The sequence below is a fragment of the Platichthys flesus genome, chromosome 2 (genome assembly GCF_949316205.1).
Source record: "Platichthys flesus chromosome 2, fPlaFle2.1, whole genome shotgun sequence".
NCBI lineage: Eukaryota > Metazoa > Chordata > Actinopteri > Pleuronectiformes > Pleuronectidae > Platichthys > Platichthys flesus.
The window spans coordinates 27,049,673-27,068,802 of NC_084946.1; the positions used below are offsets into that span (position 1 = coordinate 27,049,673).

The 19,130-nt window shown below is 41.8% G+C and overlaps 1 protein-coding gene across 1 annotated transcript in view; it reads right to left on the bottom strand.

The window, feature by feature from the left end:
• Window positions 1-703: 703 nt before the first annotated feature.
• ywhaba (tyrosine 3-monooxygenase/tryptophan 5-monooxygenase activation protein, beta polypeptide a) overlaps window positions 704-19,130 on the bottom strand; it is an 18,929-nt gene continuing 502 nt past the window's right edge. The window contains exons 2-7 of the mRNA XM_062409306.1: window positions 13,596-13,756; window positions 10,465-10,605; window positions 5,266-5,389; window positions 4,644-4,807; window positions 4,289-4,384; window positions 704-3,497 (exon numbers count right to left, since the gene is read on the bottom strand). Coding sequence (XP_062265290.1) covers window positions 3,441-3,497; window positions 4,289-4,384; window positions 4,644-4,807; window positions 5,266-5,389; window positions 10,465-10,605; window positions 13,596-13,748 — 735 coding nt within the window. The 5' untranslated portion in view covers window positions 13,749-13,756 and the 3' untranslated portion in view covers window positions 704-3,440. The remainder of the gene's footprint in view (window positions 3,498-4,288; window positions 4,385-4,643; window positions 4,808-5,265; window positions 5,390-10,464; window positions 10,606-13,595; window positions 13,757-19,130) is intronic.

Consider the following 19,130-nt stretch of genomic DNA (forward strand, 5'->3'; position numbering starts at 1 on the left):
ATGGCGGGAAACCCTGAAAAGGATCTGATTACAAAGCCATGTGACAAACATAAAGCAAATAAGATGTTAATGTTAATTTCAGGTGTTAATTTGAGAATTGTTAAAATCTCTTCGCTCAACTGAAATCTGATGTTTTCGAGCAACGTCATTATTCTCGGGAGTTATTCGCTAAGTCTGAACAAATAATGCTCTGACTTTCGGTTTCATAACATTAATTCTTTTTTCAATATCCGCTAAAAAATTTTAAATTCATAAAAATTTTAATGGGGGAAGGAAAAGGATTTAACTCAAGAAGTTGTTTGACGTATGAAATAAATCTTAAATTGGAAATAACCTCAGAAAGGTGTGTGTGTGTGTGTAGTAAAAATCAGTAGTCACCCAGTTTGAACAGTTAATCTCCAGCGCATGTGATCCCACTTCTGAATAAACCCGAACACGCAGCAGTTGAGACCGAACATTTGCATAAAACCGATTTGAAACCAGAAATCGTGATCTTCTCGTTTCTCCGCTGGCAGAATATTTGCATGAAACCAAACTGTCGCAGGAAAAAATCCCCCAAAGCTTCAAAAAATTAAAAACACCTCAGAAGTGTTCTGTGCTTCCATCTCTTTAAATCTTCTGCAATCACCACGAATCTTCAGGAAACTCGAGTCAGAGAGAAACATTGAAATCCTCCTGGTGATAATGAACAGAACAGGGCGGATTCAGAACTGATAAAACCTTTATTTCACTTTAAATTGTCTTTTACATTTTTGTCCTGTTTATAACATGTAAGGTGAAACTAGAGTTGGAATTTTTTTTAAAAGACATACACAAATCTAGTATTACGTCAATAACCAGGGCGGGGGGGAGGGGAGGGGGGAGGTGTCGAGGGTTTTTTCTTTTTTGTCGTTTTCTTATTTTTAAATCGGCGTCCTTAAGCTAAAGTCTAAATTTTCACAACCACGTGCGCGCTAAGCAATAAAACCGTCACAGAAGCAAACTTTATTTTTTTGTTGTTTTTTTTGGGGGGAAGAGGGGGGGAAGAGGGGGAGAGGAGATTTTTTTTTTTAAATTTTATTGTAAGCAGAATACTGGTCAGTAAAAACAAAAAAGATTTGAGATACCAGATATACAGACAGGCTCGGTGCCACATTCACTACTGCATGGGATCATATTTTTTCCTTATAAAGCGAAGAATAACTTCCTGTTCGTTCAGCTATCGAGAAAAAGAGCGGCAGGGGAGGAATTATCGTTTTTTTTTTTTTCCTTTGACTTTTAAATCTCAGTGCATGAAAACATTTGTGTCCCCAGCGAAAGAAAAGAAACATTGAGACATGACTCTTCTACACCTACAGAGTGGAATGTCGAGATGGTTGATGACAAGGTTATTGTGACACTGATTATTTCACTATTTGACACGTCGGGGGGGTCTGAGTTCCGATCGACTGACACCTGCCAACTCGTCTCCGGGTTTTGTTTTGGATTCGGTTTCCTCTGAACAAGCGCTGCCGGCAGGTCGTGGGCGTTTTAACGAGATCAACCACTTGCCTGATTTTCCTTTGCAGATGATAGTTGTTTATATTTGTTTGTATAATCTGGGAGCTGCTGAGTGTTTCCTCTTTTCTACGAGAGAATCCGAAGGACGCCTTCAAAAAACAAACACCACTACAGGTACCCACTTCCACAAACAGATGATTGGTTGATCGGCTGCCAGCAGATTTGGCTTCTTCAACGCACGTTCCTGTTGTGGACTTGAACCGGACACCGAGACTCGCTGCTTCCTCGAGTTCTTATCAAATTAAAAACCAGTTGCTCAATGAACCTTAATATCAACTGGTTTTTGAAACCATCAGCTAATCCTCACCTGGTGGAACCGAGGCCGCAGCGAGTTTACGTGTCACCAGCTCCCCACTCGATGCTTGTGGTAGATTTATATGGTGATACATGGAAGCATGCATTCTTATTGGCAGATCACACCGTTCAACAGCGAGTGGAAATATTCTGGACTTGTAGAACAGACGGGAAATCAGAGTGAGATGAGACAGTACCAAAAAAAAAAATACGATCTGCTCAATAACAACAGGATCTGACTGAAACGGCTTCAAGGTTTCTTTACAAGCAGGTGTCAACGAACAATATCGACAGAACCGTTTTGTTTTTCTAAAAGACAGATTTACAGTTAAGCTCTAAAAATGTTTTACAGTTTTACAGTTTTCAAAATAACAGAACAAAGGGTTTGATTTGTCAAACACACACAAACGCACACACACACACAAAGAGAAACAAAAGCAACCGCAGGGGGAAATAAACGTGTTTAAGGAACTAACTTCAGGGACGGCACAGACGTTCAACAGCACCTGGACAGGAGGCGGATCCCAGGAAGCAGGTCCCGTTTGTTTTGAAAAACGTCTAAATTCTTCTCGTACATTAAAATGGAATGTTTTTAAATTTGATCATTTTTTCCGAATCTTTTTCCGTTTATTTTTTTTAACTCCATTTAACATGGAAATATGCAGAGTGGCTTGGAATCAAACCCCGGTCCCGGTTCGACAGGAAATTAAAAGTGAAGAACAGCGAGAGTTCGGTTACACAGCAGGTAAAACACGTTTGTTTTTAGGTTTGTCAGTGTCACAATACAGCCTTGTATAGGAGGACCCTTCTGTATAAACCTCAGCAGAATCGCACTGCTGATCAGACACCCCCCCCCCCCCGATCAATCCCAGCTCAATATCAATTTGACCATCAAATCTGGTGGAGGAAAAACTAAGCATCACAGTGTTTGTTGAAAATAAACGGACAGTTTAATAACCTTTTTTTCGTTTTCGTAATGTGGAATAAAACCAGCCATTGAGCCAGTACACTAAGAATAGCCAAAAAGAAAAAGGGATGTACAACTATATAAATGCATTAACTCGCTAGAGGGGAGGGGAGGGAGGGAGGGAGGGTGAGAGAACATACCGAGATGTTAGGAAGGAGGGAAGAGGAGCGAGGAAGAATGGAAGGAATGGAGGAAGGAAATAAAAACGAGGAGGATAAAAACGGGGCTTCGTGGAGTTTAGAAACATTAATTGAATTTGTGGTTGTGGATAAAAACCCTCCCTGCGTGCTATAAGACCAGACCGGCTGCTGGCCGCCGCCTGCTGGCCAGCCTTGGAGTGCCATGGTGAGGGGAGGAAAGGCTGGAGGGAGGAGGGATGAAGGATCTCGGGGTGACGGGGTAGTTTGTCGTTTTTCAACCCCCCCTCCTTTGTTTTTGTCTTTAATTTGATCCGTGAAGGTCAGGTACTATTCATGCTGTTGGTTATACAGAAGGGAAGTCGGGAGGCTAGGCTTGAACGAGTGGGACGAGGGAATGAATGGGCTGTTTATGTGTACGAAGAGAGGAAGAAGAGAAGAAAGAGGAAGAGAGATAAAAGGAAGAGGAAGAGAGTGGGGATGGGTTAACAGTGAAGTGCGCTCTAGTTCTCTCCATCGCCGGTCTCGCCCTCGTCTCCCTGGTTTTCCGATGTCCACAGCTGCAGAGGGAGGGAGAGAGAGAGCGTATCAGTCATTCTGTCGCAGAGGTGACGACTCATTAAATCTGTTACGTTTCATTTACTCTTCATTTCATAAGCCTCGAGAACACGCTTTACATTCTCAATTGGACGAACATAACCAGCAGTGAATATTGTTTTATTTTGGATCCACAAGTATATCTTTGCTGACACAGATACTCGCTACAGCAAAACTATTAAATTAATTCACTGCAGAAAAACAGTTCTCAGACATTAAGTCATGAAAATATTCCTGTTCAGTGTGATTTGTTTGTTGTGTAAATACAGTCGAGCTACAGCAGCTTTTCAAAAGAAAATCAATCTGATAAATATGTGATTTAACACATTTAGTTGTGTAGAAAAGTTCTTGTATTAATATAGTAGCAGTAGCAGTAGTAGTAACTAAGGTTTTTTTTAAGACAGGGTGTGGAACCTGCTTCAGCTCCGTCAACACGACCAGTGACCAAAAGATAAAGAGAACAAATGTTTAACTGGGCTGAGCTACTGGACGTGTCTGTGGCTGCTGAGAAAACACAATGTTCAATGAACAGTGTTTCCTGCTAAAGAAGTCAGGTCCTGTTAGTCAGGTCCACGTGTTTGAGTCATCATTAGTCACGTGTTACATTTATACCACAGCCTGAGCAACATGGCGGTTTGAGACATTAGGAAGTGAAGCTGCTATATCCAGACACATTCTCTGGGTCATGATTCTTAAGATCTCGTTGAGTCGATGAATGAAGAAAGTGCAAACACAGTGAGGTTACAGTACTCACAGTGAGGTTGTCCCTTAGTAGCTGCATGATCAGCGTGCTGTCTTTGTACGAGTCCTCGTTCAAGGTGTCGAGCTCGGCGATCGCCTCGTCGAAAGCCTGCAGGGGGGAGAGTGTCACTGATGTTAATCTGTCCGAAAATGGATTTACACTGAAGACACGATGACTGCAGCCATCTTGGCATCGTCAACAGACAGTGTCAATCAGCAGCCGACCATGTTGGGAATATGGACTTTGGGTCTGTCACAAGCCAGAGCTCAGCAGCAGGCAGGATGCACCACTCCATCCTGATGTTAACTGGTGGAGTGATCTGCGGAAGGGCCACCAGTCCGTTCAGTAAACAGTGTCGTGCACCCACCTGCTTGGCCAGAGCGCAGGCCTGCTCGGGAGAGTTGAGGATTTCATAGTAGAAGACGGAGAAGTTGAGGGCCAGGCCGAGCCGGATGGGGTGTGTCGGCTGCATGTCCTTCTTGCTGATGTCGAAGGCGTTCTGGTAGGCCTGCTGAGAGTTCTCTACCGTATCTGCACAACACAAGAAACCAGTGGTCACGCATTGACTCCACATGTCCTGCATTTCAGCTCCAATACTGGTGATGGCTGCTACCGGTTATGTCATGTCAGCAGGACACTATTTAACTGTTTGTAGCTCAAGCAGTAAACAAATACTTTACAGAAGGCAACAGAAATCGGTTTCACAGTTGTTTTTGTCAAATGAAAACAAATTATATATAAAACAAGGCAATAAAAACAGTTAATGTTCCTTTTAACTGGGTTCAGGCTCCTGAGTCTACATCACTGTGTTAAACTGGTCATTAACACGAGTCTCTGCGCTGCAGCTCAACTTCAACCAAGTATCCTAAATGATGTTAAATACTGTCACTTTATATACTTGCTCCTGATTTGATATTACTCCACTTCTTACCCTGACAACCTAGAAGTGAAAGAACAGTGAGAACATTGTGTCTCTGAGTGATACTCACCCTTCTTTGAGTCCCCAGAGGCCACCTCGGACAGGTATCTGAAGTAGTCTCCTTTCATTTTGAGGTAGAACACCTTGCTCTCTGCCTGAGTTGCGTTGGCTATGAGGAATTTGTCGAGCAGATTCTGAAACAGAGAGATGACAAGAAGGGCTTGTAAGCATTGCGTACTGAGGACGTTGAAGGACAACTAGATTACAGATGGTTTCACTAATCCTTGTATCTGCACTGCAGCCTTTGCTGAAACGAAACACCATCAACTGGAGAGGATGAATCCAGCTGCTGTGTTCACACATCGAATTCTCCTGAACTTCTGTGGACTTCATAAAATATTGAGGATTTGCAGTGTTCAGTGTCTTAAAGGTAACTCATGTATCACATGAACCAAGAACAGGGGGAACCATCTGTTTACCCCAACCGAGTATACTCATTTATTTTATCTATTATTTGAATCATTGTGTTTTATGGCTGAGTATTAAATACATGTCAACAATGTATTTAATACTGTTTATTATTTTAGCTGTATAGTCTAAGAGGCTTTGGAAGAAACTCAGGGATCGGACGGGGGGAAAGGGAATCAAAAGAGGAGGTGGAAATACAAATATGTCTTTCCTTGAAGCAGATTTCAGGAAGTAGCTAAAGTTCTTCCAAGTTTATATATCTGTGGTCTACAGTCAAGGGACAATTGAGTGGGTTGCCCTCAGGGAAGAACTGGTGTAAGGGAGTCCAGTCATTTGATATCGCTTGCCTTAGAAGATATTTTTGGAAAGGGTTTGCAGAAATCGAGACTGCACAGAGCAGGACGAGGAACAGGAGGAGGCAGGGAGTGAGCAGCGAGAGGAGAGGGAGAGAGCGGCGAGAGGAGAGGGAGAGATGGTGGCCACTGCAGCTCCTCAGTCGACTGCTAAAGGCAAACAAATGGAATAGCAGGGACTTTTTTTTTAAAGAACAGTAAGAGGCAATGAAGCAGCAGCGTGCCAGCGAGCGTGAGGAGAGAAATTACATCAATTTGTTTCTAAAGATTCTGACTTTTACCATTAGATGACTTCGGACAGTCTCGGCTCAAGCTCTACTCCATTCTTATCGTTTTTGCCATGGAAAGTAAACTAAGAAGCTATTGTCAACACATATTTGACAAACTGAGGTGAAACCTTTAGCTTGTTGTTGTGTACATCTTCCAATTCAATGTAAGGCATTGTTGCCTGTTATATTTGATCATGAAGACTCATATTTTCCTAACTTAACTTTCCTTCTCTATGCATTTGAAAAATAATTAAAGATACAGAGACATGTGCATTTATGTTTACTTAAGGCACCACACATTTTATTTGCATTTAAATAATTACACATGGAAGTAATTACAAATTATACACTTGTATAAATAACATTACTTATATGATTTACAACTTCAGTTCAACAACTACCAAAAGACTGAAGGCCATGTCTGCACAGTGGGACAGTTTGGGAGCGAGGCCACAGCACACACGGTTTTATGTCCTGGGATTTAGCCATTCAATGAGTTCTTGGTTTTAAGTATCCAACAGTGCTGCAGCTGATGCTCTGTTCCCTCCTGATGGCATCCAGTGGGCTGCTGTCCATGTCTTCTTCATCCTCAACACCATCATGTCGTATCCATCTGCAACAGAGATAGTTGGTAAGGATGCTATCGACTGTCCGGAGAGAGACTGGTAGATGGAGCGGAGGAACTCTCCAGTGCTGGTTAATGACGTCTGAAACATTCTGAGCAATGCATAGGATATATGAAGAGGCCTCCTCCAACATGAGTGCTTCTGGAGTGTCCCAATGTCAACAGCCAGATATCGGAAGGGTTCGCCACCATTGCAAGTCGGACCACGGAGAAGGTACCAGAATCAGCTGGTGCCTGAATAACGATATGTCTTCATTTGAGTGTACAGCCGAATATGGGAAATTTCCATCTATCCTGGAACCTCTTCCATTGTATAGAACATGACAGTTGACTCACCAAGACACAATCTGAGGTAGAAATACAGGTTATGTTGGCAAGAAAACTATTTTTAATTAAAGGTGAGACATGTAAAAGCAAAATCAATTCATTTATTTAAATACAGTATTGTAGGTTTTAATTTCTGCTTTAAATCTAAAACTGGTAGTCATAAAACTCAAAAGATATTTGGTTTGTCCAGTTTGGGCTACTGTAAAAATCATTGCGGCCTCCGTAGAGAGGATCTGCTCCCAATGTAAATATTAAGTATTTAAATATAAAGGGCCAATTCTAGGGTAAAGAAAACTAATTTGTACAATTTAGATGAAACACATAAAAACATCACTAGGATTATTTTATATTCAATTTCTGCCAATAGATCCTTTCACCTAAATCTAACACACTGAATCTTTAAAAAGAAAAGAGAAATAGTAATAACTCCACTAATAATAGTGGAGCGTGCATAATTTCTAATGACTAGTAAGGACGAGGATGGTATGAGTAGGTAACTCTGATCAGATGCTTAGCTAGCTAGATTGAATTTGGCCTCCCTATGAAAAACATACCCTATAATAAGTTAAACATACACAACTTACCTTAGACCGACTGACTTCAGATATCCTGAAACAGGTCTGGAACCAGCCACGACAGAGCTCCAGCTCCTGGGCTCAGTGTGAAACTTGTCCTTTTCTTTGTAAAATGGGACGAATCCAAAATTCTTCTTTTGCCGAGGGAGAGGCGGGACGACAAGATCATTCCAGGACTATGTTGAATTTATCAATATATCTAAAGAAGGAAATGGCACAAAACTATTTAAACCTATTGCTGAATAACTGTTACATGTGAGTGTATAAGTGTATGATATAATAATGTTGAAACAAAGTTAGCTGCATGTGGATATGAAAGAAAAGAGTATTTATAGTTATATACCCTCATTGTACCGTCACCTGATCAGAGTGTCCTTCTATATTTGTTCATAGCAGAAGAAAACGAGTGCAGTTTGCTGATGGGGTGTCAGCAACTCACAGCGAGTGTTCTTGTTCCGTCTGCTGATGTACTCATCTGATCGTTTCAGCTTCACCCAGATCATGTGATCAGGCCGACTTTCCCCCAGAGCATCTCCTCACTGAGACCAGCTTTGTTCCAGTGGTTACATTCAGATCTTCTAACCACTGAGAGGTCTGTGTTAATCTGCTGACTCACGTCAGACTTGGCCTGGGTTTGTCATGTAGAGATCTGAACGTAAACCCGACGGAAATCACCACGATAGAGTTTACGACCGAGTCATCAGTTCGTTCTGCTCATAAAACTTGGCTGACGATAAAGCACCAGTTGACCGTGTTCCACAAGACAATGGAAAACATACATTTGTCAAGACAATGGAAAACATACATTCATGTAACACAAATGTCAACACTTTTAATCACAACCTGTTGTGAAGACAAATTACATTTCAATTATTTAGAATGAAGGCTTCGAAATTATTTTTTACTTGAGTAATTCAAATAGAGCAAAGCCAACATGTGACCTAGGCTTAGTCTTTTAAAGAGTTTATTTACTCAAAACAAACAAACAAGCAGATCTAAATCCCTGAAATGATTATCGTTATTAAATATATTCATGTGAAACCAGTGAGAACCATTAAGAGATATTTCCACACGGTTAATGAAGTGGTGCCATGAAATTTTGGCTTATTCTGTAGTGTTTTGCAAAGATGGAGATGTAAATCTTCCTGAGAATCCTATTTTTTGTTTTGGAGACTCAACTTTAACTTGAGACCAACAAGGATGTTCCAAAACCTGTGTTAAAGGGTTCACATCCATACCATCAACTCACTCACAAACATGCTTCTATACTGACCTGTCCTCATTCCTTCAACGGTTACAGTGCCAACACAGCATGACAAAGTAGGCAGCCTGGAGAATGCAGCTGCAAACACGCTCAGCAACAGAGCCGTGTGCTCGACTGTGATGCTTTCCAGTCTGCACCTTCTAAGCTTCCTACTGGTTTAAGTACCGCACGTCTCCACCAGTCCTTCCCTCGCTTCAGTTCTACTGCACCACATCACTGCAGAGGATTCCAGTTTGACCTTGACGATATTATTAGAAGTCAGCTCAGGCACAAACAAATCAGAGTCTGCTTTGACCTTGAGCAATTTCTGTTCTCACCTACTCAGGACCTGAGAATGTAGAGGGATGTTCATGAGGCCTAAATCATGTTCAAGGCCAAATCTGTGTTAAAGCTGCAGATAGAGAAAGGGTCTGGCTTCAGGTCTGATTACGGTCAGGCAAAATAACAGAGCTGATGCTCTCAGCTTGAGAGACTGACCACGAAAAACATGTTCTGCTGGTAGATCAATAAAGAAATGGGAAAGTCATGTCCAAATCATCAGTCAAGATGAGGGATTGCTGAGCTTTGCATTCAAATACATCTACATTTAACGTGTTTAACGTTTTTTTTTCTCTGTATCAGAACTAATTCAATCCATCATCTGGGCACAAGGAAGGGTAAAACCATAATGAGGGTTTAGTATCTCTTTACTCTGATTCTTCCAATAAACAACTGCTAGTTTTTATATATATATATATATTTGTCCTATATTTTACGATCACATCCTATCCCCAATACCAAAAAAATTAAACCCTCATGCAGAGGTAAAGGTAAGGGGGACTAAACGTTCATTGTTATCATATATTCATTCTTCAATTGTGTTTACAGCAACATGCCCACAACAATGCAGCCCTTTATTCCTTTTACGGCAAAACTATTTTCAGTCTGAACACCTGCTCAGGCCTCAGGTGACAATGGCCACTAAAACAGTCATAAAAGGGTAATAAAAGGTTTTCATGTTCAAATTTCCTAATTCTTGTTTTGTATCTACACACACACACAACACAGCAACCCCTCCCTGTGCACACAAATAGTGTGTGGAGGATTTCTCAGGACTTGATGCAGTGCAGCCTTTTTTGCTTCTGCAAAGAGTAAATAAAAATAAAGAAGCCAAGATGCCGAAGTGTGAGCAAGGCGAAAAAAACTGAGAAGAAAATTAAAGCTATGTTTGACGACTGAACAGCTGCCAGGAACATTATCACCGTCTCCACGAGTAACATCATGTGACTGCTGTTCTTCCCTCAGCCGAGAGGGATCCTCCACTCTCTCCTCCTCCACTGCTCTCTCTTTACACTCAACCCTCCCTCTTCACCCACCCATCAGCCACCCTCCACCATCCCACTCCTTACCAGCACGTCGTGGCAGATTTCTTGGAGTTCTAACTCGATCTTCTCGCGGTAATCACGGGCCATGACCTGTTTCTTCTCGTTCCCCTCCGTCTTCTGCTCGATGCTGGAGATGACGCGCCAGGATGAACGACGGGCCCCCACCTGGAAAAAACACACAACCAGAAAACCATCAACCCAAGACAAACAAACATCTTATGAGTTATTTCACTAGATGTGCACAGAACTGTTTTCTTAACCCTTCTCCCGTCTGGACTGTGTTTAGTTGCATGTGACCAGTCAACCAATCAAACAGGGTTCAAGTCCATTTTCTTATCTTTTAGGTGGTAGAAAAAAAATATAAAAATATCTCAGATTATATAATATCACAAAATCACCAAATAAAATAGCAGCTGCTGCCTCAAGGTAATTCTGAAAAAAGAATTATATAAATAAACTTGCATAAGCTAATAACTCAAGGTCTGTTTGTCTGTGGGTTGAATATCCCAAGGAGCGTTTATCTTATCTCCACATTTGTCATGTGTATAGTTCAGGGTCCAACAAAGGTAAGTGTCGAACTTGGTGCAATTTGAACCCAAGATAAATTAAATTTAAAAAGGCAACAGTTAACAAGCTCTCTGTAGCAGCGATAACATCAAGACGAGCTTCATTGAACTGTGAATAAACAGGCGGAAAGCTCTTTGTGCTGCTAATGAATCTCCATCATTGAAGAACTCTGTCTGGGTTTGGGTGTTATTCTGGTGTGGTATCATAGTGTTCGGTGCAGTGTCTTGCCAGTCTTCCCAGTCTGAGCTTTGTTTTTTTGGCTGGTGGTAGCTTTCTCTCTGCAGCAGATTGGATCAGGTCAAAACACATCTTGTGCATAATTGAATTTGCAATTTTGGATTTGTTCGGTTTTTAAAAACCACATTATAATAACGAGGCTTAACAAGTATTTTCTATTTTTAATTGTTTTATTGTTAAGCACCTAATTAATCATCTATTTCTTGACTTCAGTAAACTTGTTCTCTGAATGTTTCCCTTTTTATGGCCGTGACGCACTCTGCAATCTGGTTCTTGGAAAGTGGGCCACACAGGTTTCCTTTTAGCTCACCTGGTGGAGAATGTCCCAAAAACAAAGTTTGACTCTTCTGAGTGGCCAAAGGGTCAAGCCCAACCCTTCGCTACACGTCTTCTCTACTCCCTCTACTAATGAGACTTGATGAACCAAAGCACCGAAAGTGATGCAGTGGGAGGGTGAGACTTGACTTCATCAGTAGCATCAGTGACTATCTCAAGGAGCAACCATTGTTTTCCAAGTTTTTGCAGTGATCTGTGTAATTCTGTGGTTCTGGTCATCAGTCACCATGTACTGAGGAGAACCCTTCATCCTGTTGCAGTACGGAATGCAGTGCGTTTCAGAATTTGAATTCCATTGGGGTCTTGATGGATTGCTTGAGGAATTTCTTTAAGCTATTCTGCATGTTTGGAATATTTGACCCTTCCTTTGCATCGGTCAGCAGTTCATACAGATCTGATTTCTTGGCCAACACGTTTGGTGCATGTACACTCGCCGCGATGATGTTCAGGATGTGTGCAATTCATGACATCCAGAGTTTCCTGACGTTTCTCCATCTTCAAAAGAACACCCTCGTAACAAGACCCGAGTTGTTGTTTGAGTAATAGATGGTGCCGATAGGCCAGCAGGGGCTTCCAGCAGACGTCTCGTGTGTTTTAAACAAGATGAACTATCAACTTAAGTCTTGGCGCCTTCATGAAATAGAATCCAAAGCCATTTTGCCGCTGGCAGCATTGGAACATGTGACTGTGCATGAAGATCTGCTGTCAGATTATGAGAGACAAGTGCAGCTTACATGCACGTCCTTATATCCCGTCTCAAAACACAGCAAGTGAGAGACTCACTCTTGTCCTTGTTTGGTAACAGTTAATATTAAAACATGCAACACCAGTTATACAGATTGTTACCAAATGCTAGCCAGCTTTATAAAAAGAAGGGGGGAAACCTTGATGACAGATAGATATGCAGTTCTGGAAAACCTGAGGCTGATCTTACATAATTTGTGCTTCAAAGTTAGACTATGAAATCGTCATGGATAAAAAACACGAAAATAATTTAACACCATTAAGAGAACGCGTCCTCATTAAAAGAGGAGCTAACATTTTTACTGTCACAATAAATTATATAAATATCCAACAGCAGGGGAGCAGAGAGCTGTAATTGCACTAATACTGAGAAGTATAACTCTTCCTTTCAAAATTAGACTTTAATGAATGTTGGGCCAAGATGAGATAAACTGTGAAGCCGAGTCCAGCAGCAGCCTGGACATTAAGTCTTATTTCCTCAGGCTCCCACAGTTAATGTTGAACCATCACAGGGAGATTTTTCAAGCACAAACAGGTGTTAAATCATTTCCTCGAAATGCACCACAGGTTTTGTGTTGTGGGTGTGACAGGGTATAGGGGCACAATGTTTGGCAATTAAACACTGCAGCAAACACACACGAAGTTGAACCACAATAGAAATTTAGTGGGCTGTGTGTGCAGCACAAATTGGGAGTTAAGTACCGCAATTACGTTTTTGTATCTTTGACAACTTTCACACTTTTATTTTGCAGACACGGAAAGTGTTTTCCTTCCCACAAACATTTTTTTATTGACATTGACACTGTCCCCTAGAATGGGTCTGGTTCTTGTTTTGACGAAGTGAGATGCACTTGATTCTTAATAAAGTCTCTTCACTTCATCCGGAGCCTGTTAAACAAACTCCTCACAGTTATGTCAAATCTTTACGGAAGTTGGGTGTCAAGTCGTCTCGGACTCGACCTTGTGAGGGATTGTGTTAGTCATGAAATCACTTTGGGTTCTTGCCACCTGTAAAGATTGTTTTGCTTTGAGACATCCAACTGAAAATAATATAGGTTTGTGGGGAACTGAGGTTCATGTTATTTCTGATGTGAACATAAAGAGTTCATACAACCTCCTCATCTTTATGACGACTTAATTATGCGTTAGCTTTGTCTTACTCCAAAGAATCCTTACAACGGTTTTCATTAGCTGACTGTAGTTACACCCTGACAGATTTGTGGTGGTGGATGTGGTGGGTGGGGGTTTGAGCCATTAAAAAGATTCCTTACAACGTTCTTGTAGGCGACGGAGAGCAGGTTGCGCTCCTCGTTGCTGAGCTCCAGGCCCTGCTCCGTCACGGCCTTCATGGCAGCCGCCATGTCGTCGTAGCGCTCGGCCTGCTCTGCCAGCTTGGCTTTCTGCACCAGGTCGTTCTTATCCATCTTTTAGGCTGGAAGGGAAAAGGAACAGGGGAAGAAAGAGTTAATATCCACCAGCTGGGACGGGCAGAAACAATAAAAACAAGAGATTTGGAAAGGGTCGAGAGCAGCGATGACGATGGTTAGAATACATGTGAGAAACTTTGTAGTGTGAGGTCCGTGTGCCCATTTAATAGGTGCAGCATGCTCAAGAAGGGAAATACACGACAAGAAAGGACAGCCAACCCCGTGAGATAGATACCGTGTCATTCCGTAGAGGCTGAAGCATGCAGCACTGGTTTGGCAGATGCTAAATTAACTGAATCGATCCTAATAGAACATATAAAAACAGCAATGATATGACAGTGCTTCACAAAATGTCAAAAATCTTTTCACGTCCAGTGAAATGGCTGCTCAGTTATTTCACCCCCCCCGGGGCTTCCTGCTCTCCAGATGAATCTGTATGTCTAAGTAGGCCACAGCCTCATCTACATCTCCTTATCTACACATCACTCTGTAAAGCCTCCACGAAGCACTCCGACCAGTTCAAAGCATCTACATTTATATATTCGATTCATTTGAATAACGTGTAATTATCTTAATATATATATATAAACAGCTGCTGAATAAGTTTCTATACTGTAACGCTTGACGTAAAATGTGTCTAAACCAGCTTCACCATAAGAGGTTTCCATTCTGGGTGTGTTAGCAAGTCACCCTTCCACCAGAGAATCCCAAACATCACCATGTGGCGATCAATTTGAATCTTACCTGACCCATGACCGCCCTGTGGGAGCAGACTGATGATTCCCTACATGACCAAAAGAGGTGTAAGCTATGATGAATACAACAGAACAGGGTCACCATGTCATAGACTCGTGCGGCTCAAGTCCAAGATTCTTTATGTTTTTTGCAGGGAATGTTATTTTAGATTTCAGTGCCGTCACCTTTACATTCTAAATGTTACCAATCATTTGACGGAGGATGTACTGATCAGACGATCATGACACTAAACCATCTGAGGAGCGGGTCGTGGAGATGTTGCGACACCGCAGATGGCATCACAAGGAACAAAGGTAAAGCCCTTTGTTGACTTCACAACTTAAAACTGTCTTATTCTTCGACAACAGATCTGTTAGCTCTTTTGAAAAAAAATGACAGCCCTGTTAGATTTAACTCAAAAGTGTTTGAGTGAACACGATCTCCAGTCAGAGTTATTTAACAGTGAGTTTCCACAGATACCGAGGTTGGTGCTAATACAATAACCATTAATATGGTCGACAGAAAATCAATGAGGAAACCAAGGCAGGAATAAGGAGGACTGTAAAAACAGTGTACAAAGAATATCTATCAATTACTGAGACATGAAAAAAATTGATTAGTTAGTCATCGATTCCAAAGGAGGTGTCGATACAGACATCACCCCTGGGCCTTTTACTGTATTGTTTCACAGGACAAAAAAAATCATATTGCTTTTTCCCCCTCTTGATCGTGATTCTTCTTTCTGAACATGTTTCACCTCCTGCTCTTGATGAGAATGAGATCAACCATAACCAGTCCAAGTGGATTCTGCCTTTTGTTTGTGCTGTTCTCATTTAGCTGGAAAACAAATCTCTAATTTTTACCCGAGAAATTCTGTGGTGTTACCCTGATGTTCACGTGTTCACTTTCACGAGCAGCTTCATCGCGGCAGCAAGACATGAGTAATAGCGTAGGGCTGCAACCTTTTTTATTATTAAAGACACATTTCTCGATTAAGACATTGATCTAATAAAACAAAATCTGCTCCTCAATTTCATGGACCCTGAGGTGAAAATATAATATTTAAATCGCACCGACAGCCCCCCCCTCCCAACAAAACCAATTGTTCAGTTCGTACTGATAAGGAAAATAAAATTGCAGATTTTGATATTCGTAAAGGTGGAACCATCAAGTGCTTAACATTAGTTGATCAGTTCATTTTCAAATGAATGACTCAGCATTGTAGCTCTGGTGCAGTGTTTAACTTGCGCACAGAGAACATCTCCACTTTTAACCATTCCTTCCATTTCATTCTAATCTGTTTGAAATGCTACTCCTTGCCCTCCTGCAGACTCTGAATCAGCTTTCATGCAGTTGTTTCCAACAGAGAGCTTCCTCGGCTACAGCCCCCGTCACCAAGTGTATACAGCGGCATCTGTCTTTAAATGCATCTGCATCTTTCCTGCGGCCCATTTCCCCTCCAACCACTACTCGTATTTTTAAACCAAGCCTTCAACTGGGAGATTTACAGCTGTGCCATGTTTCTTAATGATTTTGATCTTTGTGCTCTTTAAAAGGATATCCGAGGCCTGGGAGAATTCCCCGTGTTCTTCCTCTGGCTGATTATTTTCAATAACTTGATCCCTGTTCTAATATGAAATATCTCCATCACCATGTCTTATGCAGTGTTTTGATACAGGTGGGCCTAATTGTGGGTGATTTTAAACAACCAAGTATGATTCTTGTAATTATTGAGGCGTCTATGGCAACTAATACTTTATTATCACTCAATAAGACATTCGAAGGTTGAAGCTCTCATGATCTCTTCCTTTAGATTCAACTATCAGATATCTGCAGATTTAAGAAATTAAACACTTTACTCTTTTCAGCTGGTCTTGGTCGTGAGCTGCCGATTAACATTGATTACTTGATGATTGGTCCAAGCCCAACCTGACGTCACGTCACATGTGGGTTTGGCTAAATTAAAATGTACTAAACTTCTATTTCACGAGCAACTGAAATTTATTCAAAAATTCAATTACAATAGTAATTCATTGTTATAAAACAAATGGTGAAAAATATCCAAGAGTGGGATTAATAAAAACAGCTCTATTTCGGTTCCATTTTTATACATCTGCATCCTTCAAATCTATTATTTCATAATATCAATTATAGCTATTTGAATTTCCCTGATATGACTTTATAGGTTTTTCTGATAAACAAAATCTTGTTTTAAGTGGTTGAGCTACAATAATGTATTGAGAAAAATACTACTGAATACTACGTCTCTGCCTTCATTAGAGTATTACATAACATACAGAGGACAGGTAGGCAGTAAATATCTGATGTTTACTTCTTAAGAAATACCCATAAGAAAAACACTGCAGAATAATAACACAATCATTATTATAACATGTCACCTTGAATTAAAAAAGCTCTTCTAAATGTGAGGTATGATAACTATTGACTCCAAGACTGTTCTGTTTGAAGAATCTGTGTGAAGAAGCAGCAGCAATAACTACTGATAAAAAAATATGCTTGGGGACAGAATCAAAAGCTTAGTAATTCAAAGTTTAATTCTCCTGCCCCTCTTGTGCACACTTTACGGTCGGGCCTCTCCGCTGGGAGCACTACCACGGCACATTCCCAATGCTGATTGAAGGGCTGAACCCGGAAATCAATTAGCTGCTGATATTGAGTGCAGTTCCATTAGTTTACCAAAAAAAGGAAATGGTGAGGCCATTAGTGTATGGGACCATTGTGAATTCAGAAAGCCCATTGCCTCCATTATCAGGAAGCTCATTGAGAAGAAACCTGAGATCACTCAAATTCACCAGTGTTGTGGTTGCCATGACGACATTATGATGGTTTGGCATAGGTCAAATGCCAAAAATCGCCAATATCACATGATCACTTTGGATTGTTTGAGGGGAAGAATTTAGCAGCACATGTTAATCACAAATAGAAAAACATGTGATTTGGATTTCAATATTTTGTTTAATAATCGATAACGTCATACTTGAAAATCCCACTTAAAAAAATGCAATCTTTTTATAATACTTGATGCAGCATGTCAAGGAAAAATGCAAAAAAATAGATTTACAAGTTACTATGAGTATTTGTTCATCTTGTATAAGATTTGAATATTCTTTCGATTCGGTTTTTTAACTTAATGTATAATTGCTTCTATTACTATTGTTAATATCTTAACTATTAAATGTAATATATAGCATGGGAATAACACCTTTTATTGATCAGACTATATAATTCCACTATTTCACCAAGAGCCTGACTATTTGATTTTATTAGGTGATTGTATCTCCCAGCAGAACCTTTCTATTACAAATCAGATTAAATATAAGTAAAGATACTAGTGGTAAGCATCAGATAGTTAGTTCATATTGTGAATCCATCTATTGGTGGTTTAGAGTTCATTATTCACATTTTTGTTCATTTCTATGTGGAAATATGATTTGTAGGAACAGAATTCCCACATTCAAGTTTAGAAATCACACATTTTACATCGCTCTTCGGACGTGGGCCCTGGCTGGGTTCTCTCAGGTGGGTCTGCAGCAGTAAAGCCTCTTACAGGCAGATAGATAGAGTCTATAAAGAAGATATAACCACAGAGACTTTCTATAGAGTGGATCGGAGGGGGAATCGTAATGTCTGCACGTGGCATTGCCTCAGTGTCATTTCCACAAACGCGTAATGTCGAACCTGTCTCATTTTAGCATCATCGCGTTAGCATGTAGCATTGAGCCGAACGCCATCGCGGTGACGGCCGCATTAGTGGCTGGTTAGTCGACCGTCGCGGTAACCCGCACATCGGCTAAAAATCGATCCACCCCGGCCTCTTTTATCGGCCACGATCCCCCGAACGCGACCCTGAAACCCGGAGCGCTCGCGGGGCTGTTGTGTCGCTGTGGTGACAAGACTAACGGGCTCTTGCGCACCGAATAAAAAAAAATGGACAGTGCGTCTTCTACCGCGGAGAAGAGGGGTGACGAACGGCTTAATAAAGAGCCGCCTCCGCGGAGGCTTCGCCCGCTGCCGAGCAGTCGTCTCTCCCCCCCCCCCGCAGGCCCGAGGAGACCCGGGCTGCATCGCCGCCGCTGCCTCGGCCTGCGAGCAGCTACGCCCTCCTTGTCGCATTCCCCTGCGGAATTTTAAAATGGAGAGTTAGATTACCGCCACCTAGCTTAGCATGCTACATTAACGTCAACGCACGGCTGTGGCTTTATAGGGTTAGCTTAGCGGCTAACGGGAGCTGACCCAGTTCGGGGTGAACGGGCGATGCAATGCGCTATGAGCCGAAATGGCCGGCGAATAAAAAAATAAATAAAAAAGAACGGTGCTCCGTGAGAAGCGTGAATTGATATAAACCGATGCGATTATTAAATATGGAGCCGAATCAGCGGGGAGACTCCCGGGGAACGGGGAGGGTGTGTTAGCTAACATATCGTCTCACTACGCCATGACGGAGCTCGGCTACGGTCGTCGACAAACGCGCTGTTTAAGCCGTAGGTGGGGCCGCTAGAGCGTCAGGTCCCGTTATGGCCCCCGGCGCCGGGCTGGATGTCCGCTATGCGCAGTGTGGAGGCGCCGGCACCTGCACCGGAGGAGACGGCTCCGCTGCGCTCGCGACGGCCCGGGGCACGGCCG